At 34.0% G+C, this 25,463-nt stretch overlaps 1 protein-coding gene across 4 annotated transcripts in view; it reads right to left on the bottom strand.

Moving 5' to 3' along the window:
* The window catches only part of BIRC6 (baculoviral IAP repeat containing 6), a 207,505-nt gene that overhangs the window by 15,451 nt on the left and 166,591 nt on the right, over nucleotides 1–25,463 (bottom strand). For 3 of the 4 annotated variants that reach the window (XM_045549348.1, XM_045549350.1, XM_045549349.1), the window contains 4 exons: nucleotides 9,341–9,486; nucleotides 8,620–8,730; nucleotides 2,919–3,136; nucleotides 1,372–1,533 (listed from right to left, as the gene is read on the bottom strand). In XM_045549348.1, the coding sequence (XP_045405304.1) occupies nucleotides 1,372–1,533; nucleotides 2,919–3,136; nucleotides 8,620–8,730; nucleotides 9,341–9,486 (637 nt within the window). Of the gene's footprint in view, nucleotides 1–1,371; nucleotides 1,534–2,918; nucleotides 3,137–8,619; nucleotides 8,731–9,340; nucleotides 9,487–12,176; nucleotides 12,350–25,463 lie in introns of those variants that run through there. The other variant, XR_006734659.1, reaches the window with a different exon arrangement.

Raw genomic sequence — 25,463 nt, 5'->3', positions numbered from 1 at the left:
CTGTGTAGCCTCGTATATTATTCAAAGTACTGTCAGACATATCCCATTTGATTTTTAGAACATTCCTGTGACTAGCAATGGCAAGTATGTATTCTTACCCCTACCTAGATATGTTAAATGTTACCAATGTGTAAACTTTAAGTTTATAATGATGTGTATCATGGGACACATAAGGAGTTATGATGGTAAAAGACGATATAATTTAGGACACTGGACTCCCAAGCCCTTACGTTCTTCCCTATACCATGAAGCCTTAAGGAATTAATTTCTTAAATAAATTTTAATATTTTATACTTAAACTATATTCAGGTTCCAGTGTCTCTTTTGTAAACACTGCTGTTTCATCTTCTCTAATTGGTTATATAAAACCTGTTCTTTGCTCTTCCATAGAAAGTAAGGTCTACCTCTGATTAAATCTTCTACACAAACACAGAAAACTAATTCCAGCTAATGATGAAGACAAAATAACTTGCAGCCATAGATATGAAGCAGGCTGTACATTTTGAAACAAATAAGGCAAAACCAATGGAAAACTTGGGGATATCTTTGATAAAACAATTAATTTCAAGTACTTCCTATTCTCACATATCAAAGAACTGGCTGCTTATGAAGTCTATACATTTCTTCTCACCTTCTAGTAGTTTTTAAACATTAAATACTCAGCATAGAATTTACCACTGAAATTCCATCAAACTGCCCAAAATTACTTCGAAAAGTGATGATTGTTCTTTTTAAATCCAATTTTTAAAAATTTACTGTCATATGGGATGATTTTTATTATACCTCTGTCAGCATTTTTTTATAGCAATGCATCTTCCTCTTTTTAATATAAGAAAATGTAAAAACAATTTAATATAAATTACACTTTAAAAATAAGTTCACGAGAGTGTGTATCATGGAACATAAAGGAACTTAAGATAGCAAAAAAAAAAGTTATGATATGCTAAAAAGGAAGTCAGAGTACATGGTATCATGCTTTTGCCATTCATCTTCTTTCAGGCACTTGTGAAAAGATGACCGGAACCAGAGATGTGGTAAGTAAAGAAAGTTAAGGGGCAAAGACACACACTGGCCCTGATATACCCTGAGCAGGGATAGCTCTCAGGAGTTGGCCATGGATATGCTCAGTAAGTGAGTCCCTCAGTAACCTAAGACCGTAAGTACCTCTTAACACTGTAGTGTCACTGCCCTTTTCAGCTCCTTTTCTTTACCCCTCAAGCTAATCTGTGCACATAAGGGAATAGTAGCAAGAAACTCATGTTCTCTTAATATTAATAAGAAGATGACTAAAACAGTATTTTTGTTCAATTTACAAAAATCCTTTGTATACAATACATTGGCATTAGAAACAAAATACTGCCATTACTTTACCTTGCCATCATTATAAAGGTTTGGATTGAATCGTACGCTATGACCACCCGTTGTCTCTAGATTCACAAGAGGGGGTGAACTGGGATAATCTTGAGGAAAATATACATCAAACTCAAAGCAGCCATTTGCATAAGGGGTGTCTGCTGGACCAGTTATCAGAACCTAGAACGCATACACAAACACACAAAAATCAATGTTACTATTCCTAAACCCTAATATTTACAAAAATATAATCCAACATCAAATAAGAACAACCTTCTGACAGTTGCATTATATACAACTCTACAAGATTGCATTAAAAACAAAATTAAAAGTTAAAAATAATATTGCGGTGGGAGGATTCACTTGAGATCAGGAGTTCGAAACCAGGCTGAGCAAGAGTGAGATTCTGTCTCCACAAAAAAATAGAAAAATTAGCCGAGTGCAGTGGTGCATGCCGGGAAACAAAGTTCTCGTGTAACATCTTATGACAAAAAAGATTTTGAGAAAACAGTAGGTATTTCCTTAGGGGTTACTGGTAGTCCAAGAAACAGCATGGAACCTTACAGTGAGTGCTAGAATTATTTAATGAATTTTGTTTGAGTACATCAAAAGATATTTATTATGCAACACATGAACAACAAAACCCTTCATCCTGAGGAGCTGTGGGTGGAGGCAAAAGGGCACTAGAGTCTCAACTTGTTACAGCTGTGATTTATGCCTTGGTGCTCTACGGGGGATCTTTCAGGTATACCACAATGCTTAACAGAGACAAACTCAAGTTTTTACTTGTATGGTTTGTACTTTCTTAGGCGACGATCCTATAAAGGGTTACATTGCTTATAAAAAGCAACAGGTACGTGTGGCCAAATAAGCAAGGTCCATGAGATTTCTTCAGAAAAATTATCCCCAAAAGCAAAACAAGCAAGCAAATAAAAACCTTCCCACAAGTCAATGGGTCAAAAGTTTGCTGTGTATCTAAAGACGACAGAATATTTAACCCATCAATTAAATCATAAAAATAAAGAAAATTTTTTTTCAGGTGTCAAATCTTTGGGATTTAATTGATGGAGCAGTCTCCTGGAATTTAAGGCCAGTGTTAAAACAAAATGTACAGATTATGTATCATTGCATTACTTAATTTATAGACCTTATAGATTTATAAATACATAAATTTCCTAGAGAAGAAAAAAAAGATTTATTTCTGGAGAGTAAAATTTTAAAACATATGTACAAACTACCTTGGATGACAAGGTAGAAACCCTTTAACTTTTTTCCTACTGATCAGCATTAAATCTTTTGATACGATGCTCTGAAATAGTGACTGGCCGCATACAGCCTTTGCTCCAAGATGGCTCCTTTTGTATTTTCTTCTAAATTTTTATTTTGACAGTAGTCTGATCCAACACTCTGAACTAACATGAGAAAAGGACTTCTTTCACTGAAGTCCATGGTCACCAAAATTTTTGTTGAATTTATTAAAATGAATATTATTTCTAGTATTTTGTATAAATATTTGAGTAATTAGATTTGCCAGGGAGATATAGAAAAAAAGTTCTTGTTTCTACCTTCATGATGTCAAGTCGCTCCTCATCACAGCGTACAAACACGCTAGAGGATGACGACAGAGGCAGTGAGGTTGACAGGGTCACAGCTTCCTGGGCAAGGCGGCGGGCTCTGGCAGCACTGTTTGCATCATTTGCGTTTTTCACCTGAGATATGTAGTGGTAATTTACTTTAAAACCCAATTTCCCATCTTCATCTTCAGAAACCATTTCAAATGTATCTAAAACAAGAAGGGGGGGAAAAAACCCACTGAACAAAAAAAGGAACCACAATGGGAGACAGCTGTTGTAATCACAAAAACCACAAATAATCACTAGTCCTTCTTCCACCCAAAATGGAGAGGACTACAATGTGAAAGAACAGCAAACTATAAATGTTTATGCAATACCTACATATGTGTGCTAACACTGTTAGATGGATGGTCTATGAATTGGAAGCAAAATCAAGAAATAATTTTTAATCTACAATGTGGATATACTAGGTAGATTATATCAAGTAGCTAAACAACAGTACAAAGTGGTAGGTGAATAATCTATTATTAAAAGAGTAGTACATATTTTGAGCTTGTTAAAAAAAAGTTTTAAAAAGTATTATACTTTGCCAAAATAATTCAGAATATAAAATTATGAAAAGTATTCTCACTATATTTCAATTTTTAAAAGTAGAATAAGTCTTTATGTACTTGTGTTGATTTGGAATTAGAGAACAGAAATGACAAGATGGAATTTATTTTTACATTACTTCAGAAATTTATGGTAAAAGAATAAAAGATTACAAGGGTAATGTTTAACTGACTCAGGAGAAAAAAACTGTCTTCTAAGTACTTTGACATATATAATTAATGGTTTAATTCTAAATCAGAATAAACCATTTATTTAGGCAGATTTGGGAGGACACAGTTATTCTTTACTTCGTAAGTTATATAGACAATAGAAAGAAAAAAGTGAATTCAAACTATCACTAATTCAGATTAATCCCATCCTTCACAAATGTATAAAATAAAGCTATTTACATAAACTGTAACACTAAATTAAAACCACCAGTTAGGGCAAATACTGTCATTACAGGCAATGAAAACTTTTGATCTTATGCTCCATACAATTCTAAATACATGGAAAAATATTCATCTATGTTATAATTAGCATTAATTCAGTAAATTTTACCAAAAGCATACTAAGTGCAAAGTCCTGAGCTAGGCTCTTTGGGTCAAATGACACAGATGAAACTATATCTGCCTTCAAGGAGTTTATAATCTAGAAAAAGGGAAAGACCTACAAAGGTCTGTGCACTGCCATGTTTAAATAGAAGTACAATAATCTTTAACAAATCTTTCAGAGAGAAAAAATAATTTGGTTCATTTTGTGTAGAAACTATCATCAATTATATATATGTAGAGCCTAATTTAATAAGCAATGTTGAAAGCTTATTTTATCACCTGGTACATGTAACTGTTACTCATCAAATGCACTATGTCTCAGCAAGAATACTGACTAATTCCTATCAGTAGACTTGTAAACTGGGGTTATTTCATTTGTCAAACACTACTATCTTTCACATACTACAGGGATAAATTTCCTCTGAATTTTATAAACAGCAAGCTGGACCCAGTGACTCACACCCAGCACTTTGGGAAGCTGAGGTGGGAGGAGCACTTGAGGATAGGAGTTCAAGACCAGTCTGGAAAACATAGTGAGATCTTGTCTCTACAAAAAATTAAAAAATTAGTCAGGCATGGTGGCATACCACCTGTGGTCCCAGCTACTTGGGAGGGTGAGCCAAGACAACTGCTTGAGCCCAGGAGTTTCAGGTTGCAGTGAGCTACTATAATGCCACTGTACTCTTACCCCAGCAACAGAGACTGTCTTAAAAATAAAGAAAAGAAAGAATTTTATAAACAGCAATCTACCAAACACAAAAACAGGCCCATTACCATACCCAGAGGAAAATTTTTATATCATATGTCCACAGAAAATAGGGTCTATTGATACCAAATTTTTATTAAGTGATTCAATCAAAGATACTGACTAATTGCTAAAAACATACATCCTGTCTGAGTCAGTAATTCCTATTCTATTAATTTGTCCTAAGGAATTAACCTGATGTACACATTTATATGCAATAATGGCCACTGAAATGTTACACATGTTACTGAACAACTGGAAACAACCTAAAGGGCTAGTTACTGGTTAAGCAAATGACAGTATATCATACTATGGAATATTAGGCAGTTATTAAGTATCAAGCTGCAGAAGAATCATGGTACTGAAAAATGTAAGGTAGAAAATGCAGTTTATTATTTAAAAAAAAATCAACAAAAATTTTATATTTTTTTCTGAATTATTCTGAAAGTCAACGTGTAGCAAAACTTGATTATGTTTAAAGTCAAGTTCAACTTAGAGAGTTTATGATTTTCTGTAGTATGAGAGAACCCTCTTAGCTGGCTAACATTAATGAAGGGCCCTGGACATATGATTCTGAATTTCTTAGAGGTAATGATTTTAAATCAGAATTTTTCATGCACAGGGATGCATAAACACACTCACACTGGCGAAATGAAAGTTACTAGATTGAAACAACGAACTAAAAATTTGTAGAGATGGAATGTGGCTAAACAACTTTCAACTACAAAGAACATTGCAGTACATTTTGAAAGACATTAACAGATTTTTCTGATGTCCCAGTAAGTGGAACAAAACCTAAAGTTCAATAAAATATTTACTTCCAACATGAACACATATACACAAACACATTTCACGAAAATTCTTTTTTTTTTTTTTTTTTTGAGACAGAGTCTCGCTCTGTTGCCCGGCCAGAGTGAGTGCCGTGGCGTCAGCCTAGCTCACAGCAACCTCAAACTCCTGGGCTTAAGCGATCCTACTGCCTCAGCCTCCCCAGTAGCTGGGACTACAGGCATGCGCCACCATGCCTGGCTAATTTTTTCTATATATATTTTTAGTTGGCCAGATAATTTCTTTCTATTTTTAGTAGAGACGGGGTCTCGCTCTTGCTGAGGCTGGTCTCGAACTCCTGACCTCAAGCGATCCACCCACCTCGGCCTTCCAAAGTGCTAGGATTACAGGCGTGAGCCACCCCGCCCGGCCACTCTCTTTTATTTTTTTTTAGAGGCAGGGTCTCACTCTATTTTGTCCAGGCTGGAGTGCAGTGGCATGATCATAGCTCACTATCACCTTGAACTTTTGGTCTCAAGTGATCCTCTCGTCTCAGCCTCCTGAGTGGCTAGGACTTCAGGCATGTGCCACCACGCTTGGCTAATTAAAAAAATATTTTTTTTATATACATGGGCTTGAACTCCTGGCCTTAAACAATCCTTCCACCTCGGCTTCCCAGAGTGCTGGGATTACAGGTGTGAGCCACTGTGCCTGACCTCTCTTTTAAAAAGGTAGAAATTAATTCTTCTCTCTTTGAGCATGGGCCAGACTTAGTGATGGTCTATGCTTTCCAAGACTAGGTCATAAAAGGCACTGTTGCTTCCTATTTACTCTCTTGGGAGAGCCAGCTTTGATGTGTGCAGACACTGAAGAAGCCCTACAGAGAGGCCTACATGGGAAGTAGCGGAGGCTTCCTATCAGTGGCCACAAGAGTGAGCAGCCCCAGCCAAGCCTTCATGTGACCAGAGTTCCAGCCGACATTGTGACTGCAACTGTATAAGAGACCCTAAGCCAAACAGTGAGCTAAACCATTCCTAAATGCCTAACCCATGGAAACAGTGAGCTGATAAAGGTTAGCTGTTTTAAGCATCTAAGTTTTGGGGACAATATATATGATAATAAATAATACAGAACTATTTGATAAAATATGGAAAACTGGAGTCCAAACAAGCCATAAACAACCTTGGTAATGCTTAATCAAATTCACATAAACCAAATAGAGTACTTGGCTTTAATACTTAAACAAAAAAGCTTTCAAAAAAATGATTCTTCAGAAATACAGTTTAAAAAACAAATTAACAGACTTAGAGTGAAAGGAACAGCCTAGATTGCCAAACTGAATCAGGTAAAAAGGTGGAATATCATTAGAACCTATGCTAACCAAACCTCAAACAAATGTGTAAATCACTTTCATATATATTATCTCTTGTGATCTTTATGGCAAACCTAAGAGGTAAACAGAACAAAAGCTAAATTATATCTACTGCAGTTTCAAAGACAGTATGACAAAACTCTATGTTTGCTAAATCGCACTTTAGGCCGGGGGCAGTGCCTCACACCTGTAATCCCAGCACTTTGGAAGGCCAAGATTGGAAGATCACTTGAGGCCTGCCGTTGGAGACCTGGCTGGGCAACATAGTGAGACCCCATCTCCACAAAAAAATTACAAATTAGTTGGGCGTGGTGGTGCGTGTCTGTAGTCCTAGCTACTCAGGAGGCTGAGGTGGGAAGATGGCCTGAGCCCAGGAGTTTGAGGTTGCAGTGAGCTATGATTTTGACACTGCACTCCACCCTGGGCAACAGAGTGAGACCTTGTCTCAAAAAAAAAAAAAAAAAGAAAAGAAAAGAAAAGAAAAGAAAAGAAAAGAAAAGAAAAGAAAAGAAAAGAAAAGAAAAGAAAAGAAAAGAAAAGAAAAGAAAAGAAAAGAAAAGAAAAGAAAAGAAAAGAAAAGAAAAGAAAAGAAAAGAAAAGAAAAGAAAAGAAAAGAAAAGAAAAGAAAAGAAAAGAAAAGAAAAGAAAAGAAAAGAAAAGAAAAGGAAAGAGAGAGAGAGAGAGAGAGAGAAAGAGAGAGAGAGAGAAAGAGAGAGAGAGAGAGAAAGAGAGAGAGAGAGAGAGAGAGAGAGAGAGAGAGAGAGAGAGAAGAGAGAGAGAGAAAGAGAGAGAGAAAGAGAGAGAGAAAGAAGAGAGAGAGAAAGAGAGAGAAGAGAGAGAGAGAGAGAAAGAGAGAAAGAGAGAGAGAAAGAGAGAAAGAGAGAAGAGAGAGAGAGAAAGAGAGAAAGAGAGAAAGAGAGAAAGAGAGAAAGAGAGAAAGAGAGAAAGAAAGAAAGAAAGAAAGAAAGAAAGAAAGAAAGAAAGAAAGAAAGAAAGAAAGAAAGAAAGAAAGAAAGAAAGAAAGAAAGAAAGAAAGAAAGAAAATTCGCACTTCAGTAGTCTTTTAATATAGTCAAGGTCCTTTGGGCTGGTTCTCAGGGATAGAAAAGAGGCAAAGACAGACAATAAAAGTTAGTAACAGTCATTGAAATTGGGAATTTAAGTGGTTATCTATAGATCAGCACCTTATAAGTAGTATTGCTATGATCCTTTCATTAGTTTTTATTTCTCTAGAGTTCTGGAACGGGAAAGGCTAGAATTGAGCTATGTGTACCTGTATTTTCTAAAGGTGAATCTCACAGAATTCTGAAGTGGTAAGAGTAACAGACTTAGCTCAAAGTTCCAGGTCTTGGCTTCCTTTAGACCAGGGTATACAGAAATGGAGAGGTAAATAAAGAAAAATACTTTCTGCCTATTTTGTAGACATTTAGCTTACTTTATATTTTTTCTATGTTCCCACTGTCCTTCTACTGAAGCCTCAATTTCCAAATATAATTGTAGATATAAATTCAAGAGATAAAGATGATAAAAAATTTTTCACACATACACATAAGTATAATTCATGTTACAAGCAATTCTTAAAATCTTTAATTTCCTAGAACACATTTCAATAGCACTGCTAAAAAATGGAAGTGAAATCTTAAACGAAAAATTTCATCTTACCAAACTGTAATTTCTTCATAACAGCCACATATTTTTCTTCAAGTGATTTTAATACTGACAAAGGTTTGGGTTTCATGGCCACCTTCTTTGAGTATTCGCCTAGTTTTTTTTCTGTTATTTAATATTTCAAGATAAATAACATAAGTATACATTTTAGAAGATTAAAATTAAAAGCAATTCACTTATAGAGTTCAAATTTTAAATTCCAAAAAACTGCCAAACTTCACAATTATCAATAGACTATTCTGAGAATAGATTTCTATTTCATAAACATAATAGGGCAAAAAAACCCATCAACTTTAAAATTAGAAGTGAAACAATAGATAATGCAGAATCACTCTCTTCTGTTGCTAATATATGAAAATATTAATTTAAACTAAATTCCCACACATTCTTAATGTACTATTTTTTTCTCTAACACAAAGGCTTTTTAATTTCATGACTTTCAGTGGGAAGAAAAGAGAAATTTATGATACATGCTCTCAGCCTACTAAATTTAGTCTTAGCAATCATACATGGTAAAGATAAACATTTTAAAATTAGATACTATTCATAACTGAAACCTGAAAAAGAACAAAACCTGAAGACAACAAAATTTTTAGGTAAACAAACTCACTTGAAAACCATTAACATAAAGCAAGAAGAGAAAAGCAGTTTTCAGTAGGTAAAAGAAAAATCTTTCCATCAAAAGAAAGGTAGCATAAGAGAAATAATCTTGTACCTTGATTTGCTTGCCGTAAACTGGTGGTGGCTGCATAAACTATCTCTGCAGTCTTTTGGATGTCTGGTACCAAAAGAGTAAGTCCTTCTGGTTCTTGATCAGATGAATCTGGTTTTACTCCTGCTTTAACATTTTCCCTTTTAGATCTGAATTTTTTTAAATATAGAAAGAAATGTAAGGAAAATTAAGACTTTAGGACTGAGAAATAAATATAAAAATGAGAGTGTGCATTTCATTTGTCATATACATGACAGGAGTAGTTTAAGTTGCTTTTGAAGCCATAAGCTAATAAAACAAAGTTATGGGTAGGTTTTCCCTCTAATGTAAAAATAGACAAGAGGTTGACAACATTATACAAGTGTTATACTACAAAAGACCCAGATATTTGATTATATCCTTAGATCCACACTTTTAAAAACACACTTAATTATAAATACCTAGAAAGAGAAATTACTTCTATACCTAAAAGTGACAGATGTCTATACTCTCTTTGAAAACTTGGGAATCAAAGAACCTCATGTACTTTTAAATTTTAATACTATTTGTATTTCCCTCAGAGCTAATAAATTTCCAAGAAGAAAATAAATATAATATTTCAGAATAAAATGTAGGTTCACTGCTGAGTATCTTAATACAGTGTGTACAATACACACTGAAACTTTCAATTAATTAAACACTAAGTTTTAGGGCATAATCATTTTAAAGATATTCTGTTATTTCTTATCAGGATCTAAAATGTACCCAACCTCTTATCAAATTGTTATCATAAAAGGATGTATTACAGCAAGGATTCAGTGTATAGGACAACAGGACATCAAAATGTTTCTATAGATTTTTGAGATAAATGTAGTAGTAGTTTAATACAAGACTCAATGAAAAATCACAACTAAACATTATTTCCTTTTCTTCTATTTCAACTCTCAGCAAGTTATTCACATAATAAACATCTTTACATTATTGCTTAGATTTTTTTAAAAATCTGGATCTTAATTCCTTAAATAGATAATTTCAAAGAAACTGAAATCGCATGTAAATAAAAGTGCTTAAAATATCTATGCTAAGGTATGATCTACACTACACATCACTTATTTTTTTAGTTGTATACCTACCAACAAAAGGTGGCCATTATATTAAAACAATATTTCACGAAGTGGGCATGGAACCTTAGAGAACTATAAAAAGAATAACAGAAGGCAGAAGAATCCTTAACAAATAATATCATGTTATCTATATACAAGTGAACCTCTCCTTAGCACAAAAACAAAAATCTCCTCAGAAGCAATTCAATGCTTAAGCAGTAAACTAAGAAGCCACTTAGGTGGGTAGCAAGGGTACATGAAAACAGTATTGTGAATGTGTTTTGAATAGTGGTTCCTATAGTGTGTAAAAAAAACTAATATCCACAGACATTTTTAAGTATAATAAGATATAAACTAACTCATCTGGCAAGATGACTTAACTGAAGAGGCATAACATGTCACTGGATTATTGCCTTTTCTCCTATGTTCTCTCATCTTCCCTGAGCTATAAGAAGTCACAGAGAACAGGCGGCCGCTTTGCCTTGCCACTCAGGGAAACACTTGGCAGATGTTATACTATACTCCATTTCAGTCATCAACTTCTGCGTACGTGTATTTGAACACATGTGTTTGCATGTACACGTGAACAGAGTAAAGTGTAATGTTTTAAGATAGAAATACCAGATACTTTTATTGCTAGAGTCAACTAAGATACTGTGTCTTATAGCTATGAAATAAAAGTGAGACTATAGTTTAATAATGAGTCTGGCCATTTCTTAGTAAAGATACGATTCTGCTAGAGGAGTTCAAACAGATTGTCAACTTAGGCATTTGTCAATAGCTATTAACAATCTATGTCAAACACTGAGCATCAAGAAAAGTGCATTAAGCTGCTTGATAGTACTCACTTTGAATTTACAAGCATACTCCCTGTCCAATTGTAAAAGATTCTCTATTACCAGGGCTTGAAAAAAATTCTTAAGCAATAGGGCCACTGAATTATAGTAAAAAAACAACAGTAAGTTGTTTGAGAAAATAGATATGGTTATAGCTATAATAAAATATAGATGGTTTTGTAAGTCTATCATCAATCAGTTAATCCACTGTACTCTGAATAAAGATTTCACTTGAAGAAACATATCTTGTAGAAAAGGAAGATATGAAAGTGAAGCTCATTTTTCCAGAAAGGGTATTTTCTCCTTGAAGAAATAAGAACCTCTAGCATGGAGAGTGAACTGCATTCATCCAGTTTAGGGCTTCATTGTATACACCAACCCAATGTATCGGTTACCCTTGGAAAACTACTGATTCTAAATTTCAAGCCCTATTCATGAATACTAATTTCCTAATTCCAGTTTTTAGAAGAAGATTAGTAGGAGACTATTAAAATAGTTCAAACAGTTAGGATGGTAAATTTTATGTTTTTTTGACCACAACTAAGAAAATGTAAAAGGAAAAAAAATAGTGCAAGAATCCACAGAAGTTTTAAAAAATTATTTTTTACACCAAATGCGTGAAAGGAATGATTATATATATCTCATATTGAAGACAATGGTTGAATCATAAAGCAGATATGTTACCTTTACAGTAGGTTCTAATGAGAAATTTTTACTTGGACAGTCTCTTTGACAAAAACAGGGATAATCTCTAAAAGGTGAGAGTACTTCAAATATATGAAGAATACATACTACCTACCTATCAATGATTGCAACTAGTAATTTTCTGCCATTAAACTACAGCCAGTAGTCTCTTTTCTATAAAAGTTGCAGGTTACTGTCAACCCATATGTAGGCCCAGCTCATGAAAAAAGGCCATACCTTAGCTCACATCCTGAAGTCTGTGTGAAAAGCTATTTGAGTTCAAGGCACCTAGCTGGAAGTAGGTCTCTGAGACTGACAATGGATCCAACATGGTAAAAGCAATCAGCGACGGCCGCTACCATGGTATCCGCTGCTTTGTGCATACGTTGAATCTGGTTGTGATCACTGCCCTGAAGAAATACGAGGAAGCAACTGAAGTTTCTACTATTGCACAGAATTATCTGCAAACATTTCCACTATGCTGTGAATTCCAACTAAATAGCTAATAAATTAAGCGAATTTTGGCTCTGTGACATACGCTCTGAAGTAGGATGTGAGCAAAATGGGCAAATCTTTCTTCCGAAAATAGAACAAAACAAAAAGACAAACAAACCCACACCTCAACATTCAGTTATATTGAACTGCCTCTACTAATACTGGTCCCCAAATTAAGTTGGATCTTAAAAAGACTAAACGCACCACATGAGAATTATGTTCTTTTATAATCCAAAAACTGAAAACAGCTTAATAGAGCTATTTTCTCAATAGGACATTATGAAAGATCTCTTTAATCCCTTGCACTCCTAATTCTACAGCCAAAAGTACCACACGGTTGGAATAAACGTTTAAAAAGCAGAGTCACTTTGAAGAAGTTATCTGGAGACTACATGCTGAAGTATCCACATTCAGGACTATTAAGAATAAAGACCTTAGAAGAAGATTCTAAAACTATAAAAGAATGAAACTTTTACATTTACCTATAAAACAATTATTACATCGTGATCCTCAGTTCTAAAGCTCTTTGCCAGGGAATTGTAGTTTAAAACAAATTAAGATTAAAGGTAAACTGAAAGTTTTTTTTTTTAAAAACTATTACTGTGGAGAAATGTTTCCTTCTAATGTCTCCAGAAAGCACAAAAATAATTCTTGGAATGAACCAGTAAATGGGGCAAAGATCTCCATGTGATGAATGTTTTTCATGATTAATTTAAAGCTTAGTTTTTAACTTCATGACTCCCTTTTGTTTTTATTTATACTCTTTCTAAATGAAAGTACTGGCTTAATTTTTAATGATTTAAATGAAAGTTGAAAAAGCTAGGTAAGCATCAATGAGTAGTATGACAGAAGGAAATACTTAAAACGGAGGTATAAGAAGCCTTTAAAAACAAAACCTTTACTTCTGTATTAGATAAAAATAAAACAAATTTTAGGCCAGATTAAACATCATCAGACATAAGCAAGGTACTGCCTGCTACTGTGGAATGGAGCTACCACAAATAATATGCTTCACCAGTTTACCAATTACAACTGAACTGAGCCAAAGAGCAGATATTAAAATAAATGTTGGCATTTCTGTCTCTATGATCACGGAAAAGATTGATGAACAACTGAAATAGAAACTTTTAAAGAAACTTATGAGTACAACAAATGCTACCTGGCTAAGAAACCAAGACTTTTTCATTTCACATATACGAGACGCAGAGGTAAAAGAGGAGAAACTAGGAAATGTTCTCCCAACAGAAACCAAAGTAGTAGGTCTGGAGCTGCAAATTCTTTTCTAACTGACTGAAACTCTAGAAGATCCAGCTTAAGAGGAGTCAAAATAAGACAGTCTGATAAAAAATATATATATACATTATAAGAAGTAGGTCAACCAATCTTTCATCACTTAGGAGATAAAAAGGAAGTCAGGGTATTTCTACAAGAGAATTCAGTTACTTAAAAATATGATGAACAACTTTCCACCAGGAAGAAACTTTGAGATGGCAACAAAGGATACTTGCTTCAATGCTGTTCAAAGAGAAGTTCAATATTCAGAACAGCTTACACTGAACATAGAATCATTTGTATTATGTCCCCAAGCAATTCAGACTATTGTTATCAGCAAGTCTCTCAAATTTCTAATGAAAGCATCAAATACCAAAATATACTAAAATATGATGATTTGCCTATTAGAATACAGCAGGAAAAGTCTCCACAGATGATCAGATATAAAATAATTGACTTTATTTCTGCTTCAAGGAAGCTATAAAGTGTCACATTTATTCGTAAGTATAACCGAACTGCTATAGCTAAATTTTGACTTCAGGCTAGGCACAGTGGCTTATGCCTATAACTCCCGCACTTTGGAAGGTAAAGGCAGAACGATCACTTGAGGCCAGAGTTTGAGACCAGCCTAGGCAACATAGTGAGACTTTGTTTCTACAAAAAAAATTTAAAAAGAAAAAATCAGCCAGGCAACGTAGCACATGGCTATAGTCCTAGATAATTGGGAGGCTGGGGCTGGACAAAAGTTACTTCACCCAGGAGTTCAAGGTTACAGTGAACTATGATTAGCCACTGGACTACAGCCTGTGAGACAGAGCAGGGCCCTGTCTATAAAAATTGTTTTAAAAAATAAGGCTGGGTACAGAGGCCCATGCCTATAATCCTAGCACTCTGGAAGGCTGAGGCAGGAGGATCTCTTGAGCTCAGGAGTTGAAAACTAGCCCAAGCTCTGAGCCCTAGCCCTGAGCAAGAGCGAGACCCCATCTCTACTAAATATAGAAAACACTAGCCAGGTGTGGTGTTGGATGCCTGTAGTCCCAGCTACTCAAATGGCTGAGGCAGGAGGATTGCCTGAGCCCAGAAGTTTGAGGTTGCTGTGAGCTAGGCTGACACCATGGCATTCTAGCCCAGGTGCCACAAAAAATAAAAAATAATAAAAATAAAATAAATAAACTTTGACTTCATTTTGAGATAATGCAGGCTGAAATGACCAGCAGGAGATGAATTCCACCAGGAACAGCATGTAAAAGATGAAGGGGTCACATCTTTACAGGATGACTATTTTGTGGGCAACAGAATGAGTTTTTACACTAGAAGAAAATATTTAATTTCAAGTGAAAGCAATATATATGTACAAGTTAAAAGTATTATGTTATCCATGCCACAAATGCCTTTATTATCGGAGGTAACTGAGAACTGCTTTCAAGTTCTATCTTAATAGTCTAAAATAAATGCTGAACAATTACCGGTCATAAACAAGGGGAGTGATTTGCTCACTCTTTGAATATCAAGTACTGCTGTAAAAACCCTTTAATAATTTCTGCCTGACAGAGGAGTTAAAGATATTAGAAATATGGTATACTAAGTTAGCAATAAAATTCAGGAAATGGAAAATCACTGTTTCTTGGGGGTGGGGGGGGAAGGTGAGACTCTTTTAGCAACATAGAGAAAGCAATTTTACCACCAACACACCACCCTAAACCATGCCAGTGGATATAAAATCAGCTTGAAAAGACAGCAGAGGAAAAAATACATGCATCAATAACTAAGTTTTTAAAAAATGGTTATTATAATTCAATTAAATTAGCCAATAATTGAGCAGAAATTCCATCAAATTGGTAAAGCTCACATAATCCTCATAAAGTTGCTGCCTGCTCACGTACTAGATAGACAACAAAGCACAATGAAGCTAGTTTACTTTGGTAACTTAGGCATAACTAGAATGCTACACAAACCTAGTGAAATATGCTGCCTTTTAATATCCTATCCTAAGATATGACAAATTATTCCAGGGAATGAAAAGATGAGTAAAAGTAAAATATCATAAAAATGCTATAAAATCCACATTATTGTATGTACTTTTAAAATTATCAAAAGCAGATTTGTTTTTTCTAATAAAAATATTTTATTCCATTGTCACCATTTAAAAAGAATTTTTATATATCCTAAATACTAAAGCCAGCTCAGAAACAAGTCTACCTTCCCATTTTGAATTAATCATAGATGTACAAACCTAATTATTCTTTGGAAGTTTAATTTGGTAGATAAATATATTTGATTGAGACATTAGGAAATATGAATTTTTACCACAGTTTACCACTAAGCATCAGAGAACCTAGAACAATTCACAATCTCTATGGACTTTGTTTTCCTCATTTATAAAAATAGAGGATCTGAACTACCTGAATCCCAAAAAGAGTCCTTTATAGCTCTAAAAATTTATAGATAATAAGGACAAGTTACTAATTGTAATGTGCTCAGAAAGATTTGTTATAAACTAAATCTTACTTAGTAACAGACTTCAAATTCAGCGTGAAGACTGCTTTAGATTTTGTCTAAGAAAAGAAAATAAAGTAGTAGAGATTGTCCTGAAACATTAAGCTCATACAATGCAATTTGATAAATAAAATGATCAATTTATACAAGTATGTTATGTTACTCAGGTAGAAATACTAAGTCAATTTATAATTTTTTAAGAGTAATTTTTTATTTTTATTTTTTAGAGACAGGGTCTTACTCTGTTGCCTGGGCTACAGTACAGTGGCATCATCACTGCAATCTCAAATTCCTGGGCTCAAGTGATCCTACTACCTCAGCCTCCAACAATGCCTGGCTAATTTTTCTATTTTTAGTAGAGATGGGGTCTCACTCTTGCTCAAGCTGGTCTCGAACTCCTGGCATCAGGCAATCCTTCTGCCTCAGCCTCCCAGACTGCTAGAATTACAAGAGTGTTTTTTTAATTATGTAAGTAATAAAATACTTTGTATTGTGGCATTTGATCAAAGTGTTTTTCAGGAACCAGTTAAGGCCTAAGTTTAGCCATTATACAACTGTGAAATCTAAGTGATTAATGAACTATTTGGGTAGGAGGCAGTAGTGGCGAATGAAAATAGAAATGTCTAGACTATGGGTCAGTCTTTCTTCATAAATACTGTTTTCCATAATGAACATGATAGGCATCAGGAGACTTAAATGACAAATCACAGCTTTATTACCTATTAGTAAGTTTTTAATGTTAAACTCTAAGCAACCGTTTCATTCTCTGTCAAATAGAGGTAACAAATCCTTTCTTGCCTACTACCTAGAACAAGAAAAACAAATAACACACAAATAAGCAATTCTAACACTGTAAATCTTACACAAAAGTTAAGGGTACATTATTACCTCTTTATATATTTTACATAACTATAGGCAACTATATATTTATTATAACTTACCCACAATTTAAGGTAGATTGGCTTATTCTCAAGAAACAAGAAGGGAAATCAATAAAAGCACAGAGGCTGGAACAGAAATATTATACTAATCAAAATTAAATTGGCAGAACAAAAAGAATGCAGGAAATACTTTTGTTTTCTAAGTCACCAATCTCAACATTATGAAAATTCATTTTCACCAGATTTTGAACCCTCATAATTGGCATGAAATCAGATGTAGTGGCACTGAATTTGTGCACCAATAAACACCTTATCACAGTGTGTCTTTGGCATGTGCGTAACAGTACTCACACCTGACATACATCCTTTGCCTGTCACTTCTGATCTCTCTTTTTCTCTTTTGTCCTTGAGGGAACTATTTCATCCCTCTGTTTATAGGTCTAAGCATCAAAAGTACTACATACAAAAATCAGTAAGTCATTAAACTAAAGAAGTACGCCAAAAACTAAGACTCTGGGGATAAAATAAATGAGAAACTGGTACATTTTTTCTGCATTAGGCAAGAAAGAAAAGGGTTTCAATCACAAAGTGATTGAATACGGCCACCCTCAGGGCATTGAAAAAAATGAAACATTTATAGTAATAAAAGTTTTCAACCACTACTAGCCAAGGGAATGAATTCACCTAGAGTGTAAGTCCTTGGTGGATGAATACTAAAAGTTTTTGTTCTGCTTAAGCACCTAATATAGTAGCAGGCAGGCAGAGGAAATAAGAAGAGCTTTTTATTAATTTGGAAGCCGCTTTGATCTTTCTATCGAAGTGACTACTGAGGTGATTCTTAATCTCTCTGAAATAAAGTAAATAAAGAATTACTTAATATTATTCAGGCAAATAAAATTAAGCAGAATGAATATTTACGGTTTAATCTACCATTTCTCCATTTTTGTTCAAACTACTATTTTAAAATTTCCATTGAACAAGAAAAAAAAATCACAAAATTTCCTGATGACAGCATCCTGAAATGCTCCACTTTTTATTGTTTAGGTTTTAAGTGACAGATGTCGGTAGAAAAATGGCCTAAGTACAAAATTACATTGCATTTAACCTTACAGGTGCAATTAAGGTACAGTTTCAAAATGCTATGAAGCTAATATATGAAACATGCCATATATATTCTTAAAAACTTTAAATTTCTGAAGGAAATCCTGATGGGGGATGGATACACTTGAAGCTCTGACTGAGGAGGGGCAAAGGCAATATACATAACCTAAACACTTGTACCCCTGTAATATGCTGAAATAAAAAAAAAATTTAAAGAGAGCCATAAATAAAAAGTTTAAAAAAAAACAAAAAGAAAAAAAAAGAAAATCCTGAGAATTATTGATCTTTAACTTAGTTGAAAAAGGCAAAGTGTTGAAAGTAAAATTCTCTATTTTGAAGTAATGCACTTGTCTAACTTTGTGTCTCCAGAAAGAGTATTATCGCTGAATCGTTTGAATTCAAATGCTTACTAATAACCAGCCAACAGCAGTATTAATCAGTTTGTCTATGTTAACTTTTACACTTAACACTATGTAGTTATTACAAATTGTGAATCGTTTTTTTTAAAAAGAGACAGGGTCTCGCTCTGTTGCCCAAGCTAGAGTATAGTGGTATGATCATAGCTCACAGCAACCTCTAACTCCTGGGCTCAAGCAATCTTCCCACCTCCGCCTCCTCAGTAGCTTGGACTACAGATGTATGCCACCATGCCCAGCTAATTTTTTTCATATACATATAATTCCTGTATATAATTCATATATATATGTGTGTGTCTGTGTGTATATATATACATATATATGTGTGTGTGTGTATATATATATATGTGTGTGTGTGTGTGTGTATATATATATATATATATATATATATATATATAGAGAGAGAGAGAGAGAGAGAGAGAGAGAGAGAGAGAGAGGGGCAAGGTCTCACTATGTTGCCCCAAAGTCCTGCCCTCTAATAATCCTCTCTTCTTGGCCTGCTAAAGTGCTGGGATTATAGGTGTGAGCCACCTCACCAGGCCTACAAATTGAGAATCATGAAAGGAGGTGTTAGGACAGGTAGAAGATTGTAGAAACACAGATTCATGAATCAAAGAATATTAAATTATTATCTTTGAAAAGCTCTTAATACAATTTGTACAGTAAATATTCAACAACCGCCTAAGGAATTGTCAACTTTCAAAAGACAGACTAAATCACAATGATCTCTCCCAGCTGCCACCTTGCAGTATCAACAGGTTAAATTACCAGGTAAGTCAGGAAACATGAAATATATAAACTAAAAGTATACGAATTCTTCAAGTAGTGCTCCGGTTTACATGAAATATTAATACCATCAGAGTACTATAATTATTAGTCACCAAACCGTAAGGGATAATCATTTTATTAAGGTATGAGGGAAATTTGAAATATGCCTTAAAGTCCATTATTTTAAAAGTGAAAATTCAAAGGATATTTTTCAGATACATGTGTGTACATTTATAGATATACATAATTATGTATCTCACATATTACTGTCTTTAACAGTAACTGTAAATTCTGTAATTAGAGAACTACAGGGCATAAAAAGAATTCCCATGGTGTTGTGCCAACTCAAATTCAGTCATTCTTACTAAAGTGTTTGGATGTATAGGGAAGTTCAGTAAAATGGCTGCAATATTAATTCTATCTAGTATACTCCCCAGCAGATCACTTAAAAGGAAGCATGATGTAGAAGACAACCCAATAATACATCTCCTCATGCAAGATATTCCTTCATCTAAGAATTACTTGGGTTACCTTTTATTGAGATACAAGTGCCCCCTTGAAAGGTTGGAGGGTCATTTCCTTCTTTATGTACATGATAATAAAATAATTATGTACATTATTATAATAAGAGATTTATCTTAAAGGAAAAGGGCAAAATCCTAGAGCAGCAGCACAGACCTGGATTAGAAGGTATGTCAGCTAGACAGAGGGCCAAATGAGGACAATGGGCATCATTGTGAGCAGGAAAGCAAAAAATAAAGACGAAGAAAAGCATGTTAAGTTAAAAATCAAGCTACTTTGTATAACTCTAAAGGTGATGATGAGAAACACACCACCACTCTAAACTGTAGCCATATTTAAAAACAAAATCAAGGCTAGTTTGGCTCTCTGCTAACTTCAGTTTCTCCCAATCAAGCACAGAAAAAAATGGAAGAAAGGACTAAGATAGCAAAGGTAATGAACATCTTTCCCTTTCTTCTTTTTCCATTTTGTTAGTTTATATCTGCAAATGCCTTTACTTTTAGGGATTTGAGGATATATCTTACAATATATAGTGTTTCCTAAAGTGAAGTAAAATGTTAAGTGGTAGTTAGATATGGTATTAAATAACTGGATCACACAGTGAGAAAGCTCTATGAAAGGAAAGGTCTCAGTAAGCCTTTGTTAATTCTTTAGCATTTGCTAAATCTTCCTTTTTAAAATAGAGAGCATGTCTTGTATCAGAGACTATTTCTATTTTAGTTTTTTGCTTTTTTTTTTTTTACATTATCAGAAAAGTCAAAACTATAGTGATGGAAAATGTATTAGTGATTGTCAGGTAGCATAGGGGAGATTTTTTTTAGAGTGATAAAACTGTGATATGTCCTGTTGTCACTGTGATTACATGAATATAAACATGTATTAAAATTCATAGAAGTTTACACCAAAAGGAAAAAGGTCAGATTTACTCTATAATAATTAAATTATAAAAAAAAGGTAAATAATTGCATCATACTGTGCTTATCAGCCTCCTTTTCAAAATTCAATGATATATCCAAGAACTCTCCTTTATTCTTTTCCATTGCTACATAATTTTAAATATACAAACATACTATGGGTTAAACAATCCCCTACAGATGGACATGCATTTTATTTTTACAATTTTTTATTTTACAAACAAAATGGGAATGATTACTCCTGATTATGCTTCTTTGTGTACATGGGCTATATATTCCTAGGATAAATAAGTAAACACAATAAATAGTTAATACAATTTTATAATTTCTTCTATTATGGCAAATGATACTGGCTTTTCTGATACAGTGGTAATTTGTAGTTTCCTCTTTAAATAAAAGCTTGAGAAATCCTAGTTTAAAAAAAAGTTAGTTGATCTAAAGAAAAACTCTAAACAACAGCCCAGGTGGTATAAGATTTAGCAGTTCTTCCTCACAAATGTAGAGGGGATCTACCAAGAAAAATTTCCTTCAGTTTTCAATCATGAAAAGTATTTGACTTATTCGGTCAGATTACAAAAATTGCTTTATCATATGAGCTTTCTTTTAGATTACAATAGATAAGTGATAAGGATGCTTGTGATTAAGCAGCCAAGATTGGTCAACAGAGACAGGCCAATCCTTTCGCAAGACAATGCTTGACCACATGTTGCTCTCAAACTATAGAAGCTGGACTTGGAAACCCTGTCATTCACCGTATTCACCAGACCCCGCACCAACTGACTACCACTTCTTCCAGGCTTTGGACCACTTCTTACAAAGAAAAATACTGAATTCTCAACAAGCCGTGGAAAACGCCTTTTGCAATTTCCTCACTACTCATTCTCCAGGCCTGTTTGCTGCTGGCATAAACAAGCTACTGTTAAGATGCCAAAACTGTGCCCACAGTTTGATGAATTGTATGTACTGCTTCTTGTTTGAGATATAATAAACGACAGTTTTGATTCAAAATCGGACATTTCATGTTTAATGACCTAATGTTTCTCCCATTTATATGTCAGCCCCTTAGAAAGAGGATCCAATTTTCCTGTTATGCACCCATTAACATTCAATAAACATCTGTTAATGAATGAATCAGTGATGCTCTTATGACCAGGCCAGATCTCACCTATCTCAATATGATCACGAATTTCTTACTCACAAATAAGATAAATGTTAAGGTAAAGGATCTGCTTTCCAATTTCTTAATGATATCTTTCTATCTCCTCTTATAAAAGGCTTCAGGCTTGGGGACACACTAAACTGCAGAATCTCCTGCAGACTTTGAATCATCACATCAAAAAGCAAGATCAACTTTGAGATAGAATAATCTCAATTAGGTTATTCCCGCTAGTAATAGTAAATTTCCTCTCTGTATTTGGCCAAAAACATTTTCTTTTATTTCTCTCATCCCCCTAAAGGAAGATAAAAATTCTAAATATAACATACAAAAACAAATAATTCCAATGCAAATCATATGTAACCACAATCATTACCTAGAAATCTGCAGAGTGTACATACAGTCAATAGGTGATTTCTTTATATAAGATAACCAAAAAGTTAAATACAATAAAATTTCATTTGAAGAAAATGCCTTTTGTATATGCTTGGTTAAAAAAAATGACAAAAGAGAAATAAGTTAACAAAGAAAAAAGGCAATAAGTTATATATAAATAATCAGCTAACTATTACTTGCTCTGTCTTACTTAAAAAAAAACCAAAATGTTTACCAAATACATGCACATTATTCATCCTTAGATTTGTTACAGAGCAAAAACAAAAATAATTGTGAAAATTTTCCTAGTGTGTGGTACACATTATTTTAAAAGTCATAAATCCAAATCCTCATAATGCTCTAAAATATATCCTAAAAGTGCTACGTAAACAACATATTTTCCTTGATGACTGTCTTAGAATATTCTAGGATATTTGTGAAATACAGTTGAGGATGAGGCAGACTAGGGTGAGGAGAGAAGGAAGCTTTGATTTTTGTTTGAGACAGTGTTAAAATTGAACTAAGGCTAATTTCTGTGGGTATAAGCTCTCTAAGAAGCTGTACGATTTTGTTCACTTTATTAGAGTTCTATTATAATGAAAAGAAATACATCCTAAGTCTTGACAGGCTGGAAAAGAAAAGATTTTACTTTCCCTGTGAAGCTGAAAATTAAATTTCAATGTGCCAAACCTTGAAAGGAAAGTAGGGATGTAATAACATGTCCTCACTGGTTTCCTTTTCTAACAGTGGATGCAGAGTATAACAGATATCACAAGAGGTCTCAACTAAGAAACATATTCAAGTTGTAATGAAAAACACCGACCCCTTCCTGTTCCTCTTCTTCCTCAGCCCACTCAACATGAAGATGACAAGTATGAACACAGTAGGGTTTCTTTATCAGTAAAATGAAGTTACTAAAAATAGTTACAGGGTCACTTGTAAAGATAAAACCACCTAAATGAAATGAGCTTTGTGAACAGTCATTATGATCTTGACAAGCGTGTTTTGTTGGTACATAATTTGTAAGTCTGAAGTACTGTTTTTAATTGATGTAAGAAGGAAAGAATTTGAAGAGTAATTTTTTCTAGGTAATCAAACAGAAAAATAAAGAGCTCCAATTGATTGAAAGTTAGTTATCCTCTATCTGAAATTAAATTTTCATAGTGAAATTAATATATTTTGTGTAAAAATCAAGATTTCTTTTTCAAAAAATTATACAGTGAATAAGAAATATAGTTTAAGAAAAGCAAATGCATCAAAGAGGTACTACAGTGCCCAAATTCCATTCAATGCAAAAAGCAATTATCAGCTATACTTAACTCAGAATTCAATACTCTATAACTCTATTTTTATAGGATCCAATACAGGGTGTCCCACAGTTACCATACACAGGGAAAACGGGAAATTGTAGGTAAATGTACCTTTATTTACAAAATATTCATTACACAACTTTATAATATTTTTCCTTTGTATGGAGACTTTGGGACACCCTGTAGAAATTATAGCAAAAGGATATATACAGTTTAAAGAAACATTTTCTTATTTTACATTTTTTTCTTCTGAGACAGAGTCTCGTTCTGTTGCCCGGGCTAGAGTGCTGTGACGTCAGCCTAGCTCAAAGCAACCTCAAACTCCTGGGCTCAAGCCATCCTCCTGCCTCAGCCTCCCTAGTAGCTGGGACTAAAGGCACATGCCACCACGCCCAGCTAATTTTTTCTATTTTTAGTAGAGACAGGGTCTCACTCTTGCTCAGGCTAGTCTCCAACTCCTGAGCTCAAGGGATCCTCCTGCCTCGGCCTCCCAGAGTGCCAGAATTACAAGCGTGAGCCACTGCACCCAGCCTGATTTTAATTTATAACACTAAAAATATGGAGTGTTTTTAATCAAGGATGTAATTATAACATTCCAAATCATTACAGAATTTTTCCTCTAAAAAAGAAAATAAATACTCCTGAGTAAAAAAATCATTCAAGGTTTTATAAATTTTCAGTGTTTAGTTATAACCTAACAGTCATCTTAAAACACAGAAATACAATATAAGGCACAGAAATGCAGGGCAAGATTCCCCCTAAAAAGACACACGGGCAATTTCAAAGCTTGGTATATATTATAGTAATTGATTTTTCAAAAACTACATGTTTAGTGTAAGGGAGTAGATGGCCAGAGCAGGGAATATAGGACATTCTGTTAGATGTTTCTCAAGGAGATGCTCGCTCAGTTAGACAATGAGATGTTCAGTTCAATTATGATACTGCACTATTCTTACATAATTACACTGGCTTCCTAGGTTATCAGTCTTAAAGATTTTGAGGGGCCACAAGGGATGAGACCAAATACAAATTATTTCGTTCTCTGCAACAGAAAAAATGTCATACTATCAAAGAAAATATACCGTTACATTTTCCTTCCCTAGTAACAGAGTAGTATGAACCTACAGCTTTTTTTTTATCTCTACCAACTGGATTTTTTAAAAATCTCTTCCCTAATCTATGATTCTCACTGCTTGGCAGTGATCTATTAGTTTTTAAAATAATAATGACAATATATTAAGCCAACAAAGTCAAGATTATCTGATAAATTGATTTTTCCCTCTAGTAAAGATTGACAAAAACTAATCTTTCAGTAACCAATTCTCTGCCATCCTTTGACCTATACTGTTTCTTAAGTTATAGGTTCTTAAAAAATAAGTGAGAACAAGCAAAGCAAATATAGCACAAAGATGGTAAAAAACATTGACTCAAAAGGCTATTGACAAAGGAATAAACCTCCACTGGCCTTAAAAATCAGAATTAGATCATCTTTAAGGAAAGTGGCAACCACTGAAGAGATTCTGCTAAGAGAAAGGAAAGGTTTTCTAGGCTATTTTTTAAAAGTTTTTGATAACAGCGCTCATCTTCTGAATCTACTAAGTTATTAAAAAACTAAAAATAATTTTAAAGCATTCAACTTTATTACAATTCCAACAAATCAATTACTGAATCCTTTGACTTCTAAGAAAGGCTATAGCATGAATCATATATTAAAATGAAACAGGAGTAATCCATAAACCCAGCAATTCCGCTTCTAACATTCTACCCTCCAGAGATTTCTATAAGCCCCAAAAGATGTATAGATAAGGTTATGAGAAA

Source organism: Lemur catta, chromosome 4 (genome assembly GCF_020740605.2).
Source record: "Lemur catta isolate mLemCat1 chromosome 4, mLemCat1.pri, whole genome shotgun sequence".
Lineage (NCBI taxonomy): Eukaryota > Metazoa > Chordata > Mammalia > Primates > Lemuridae > Lemur > Lemur catta.
This window is presented reverse-complemented; position numbering and strand designations above follow the sequence as displayed.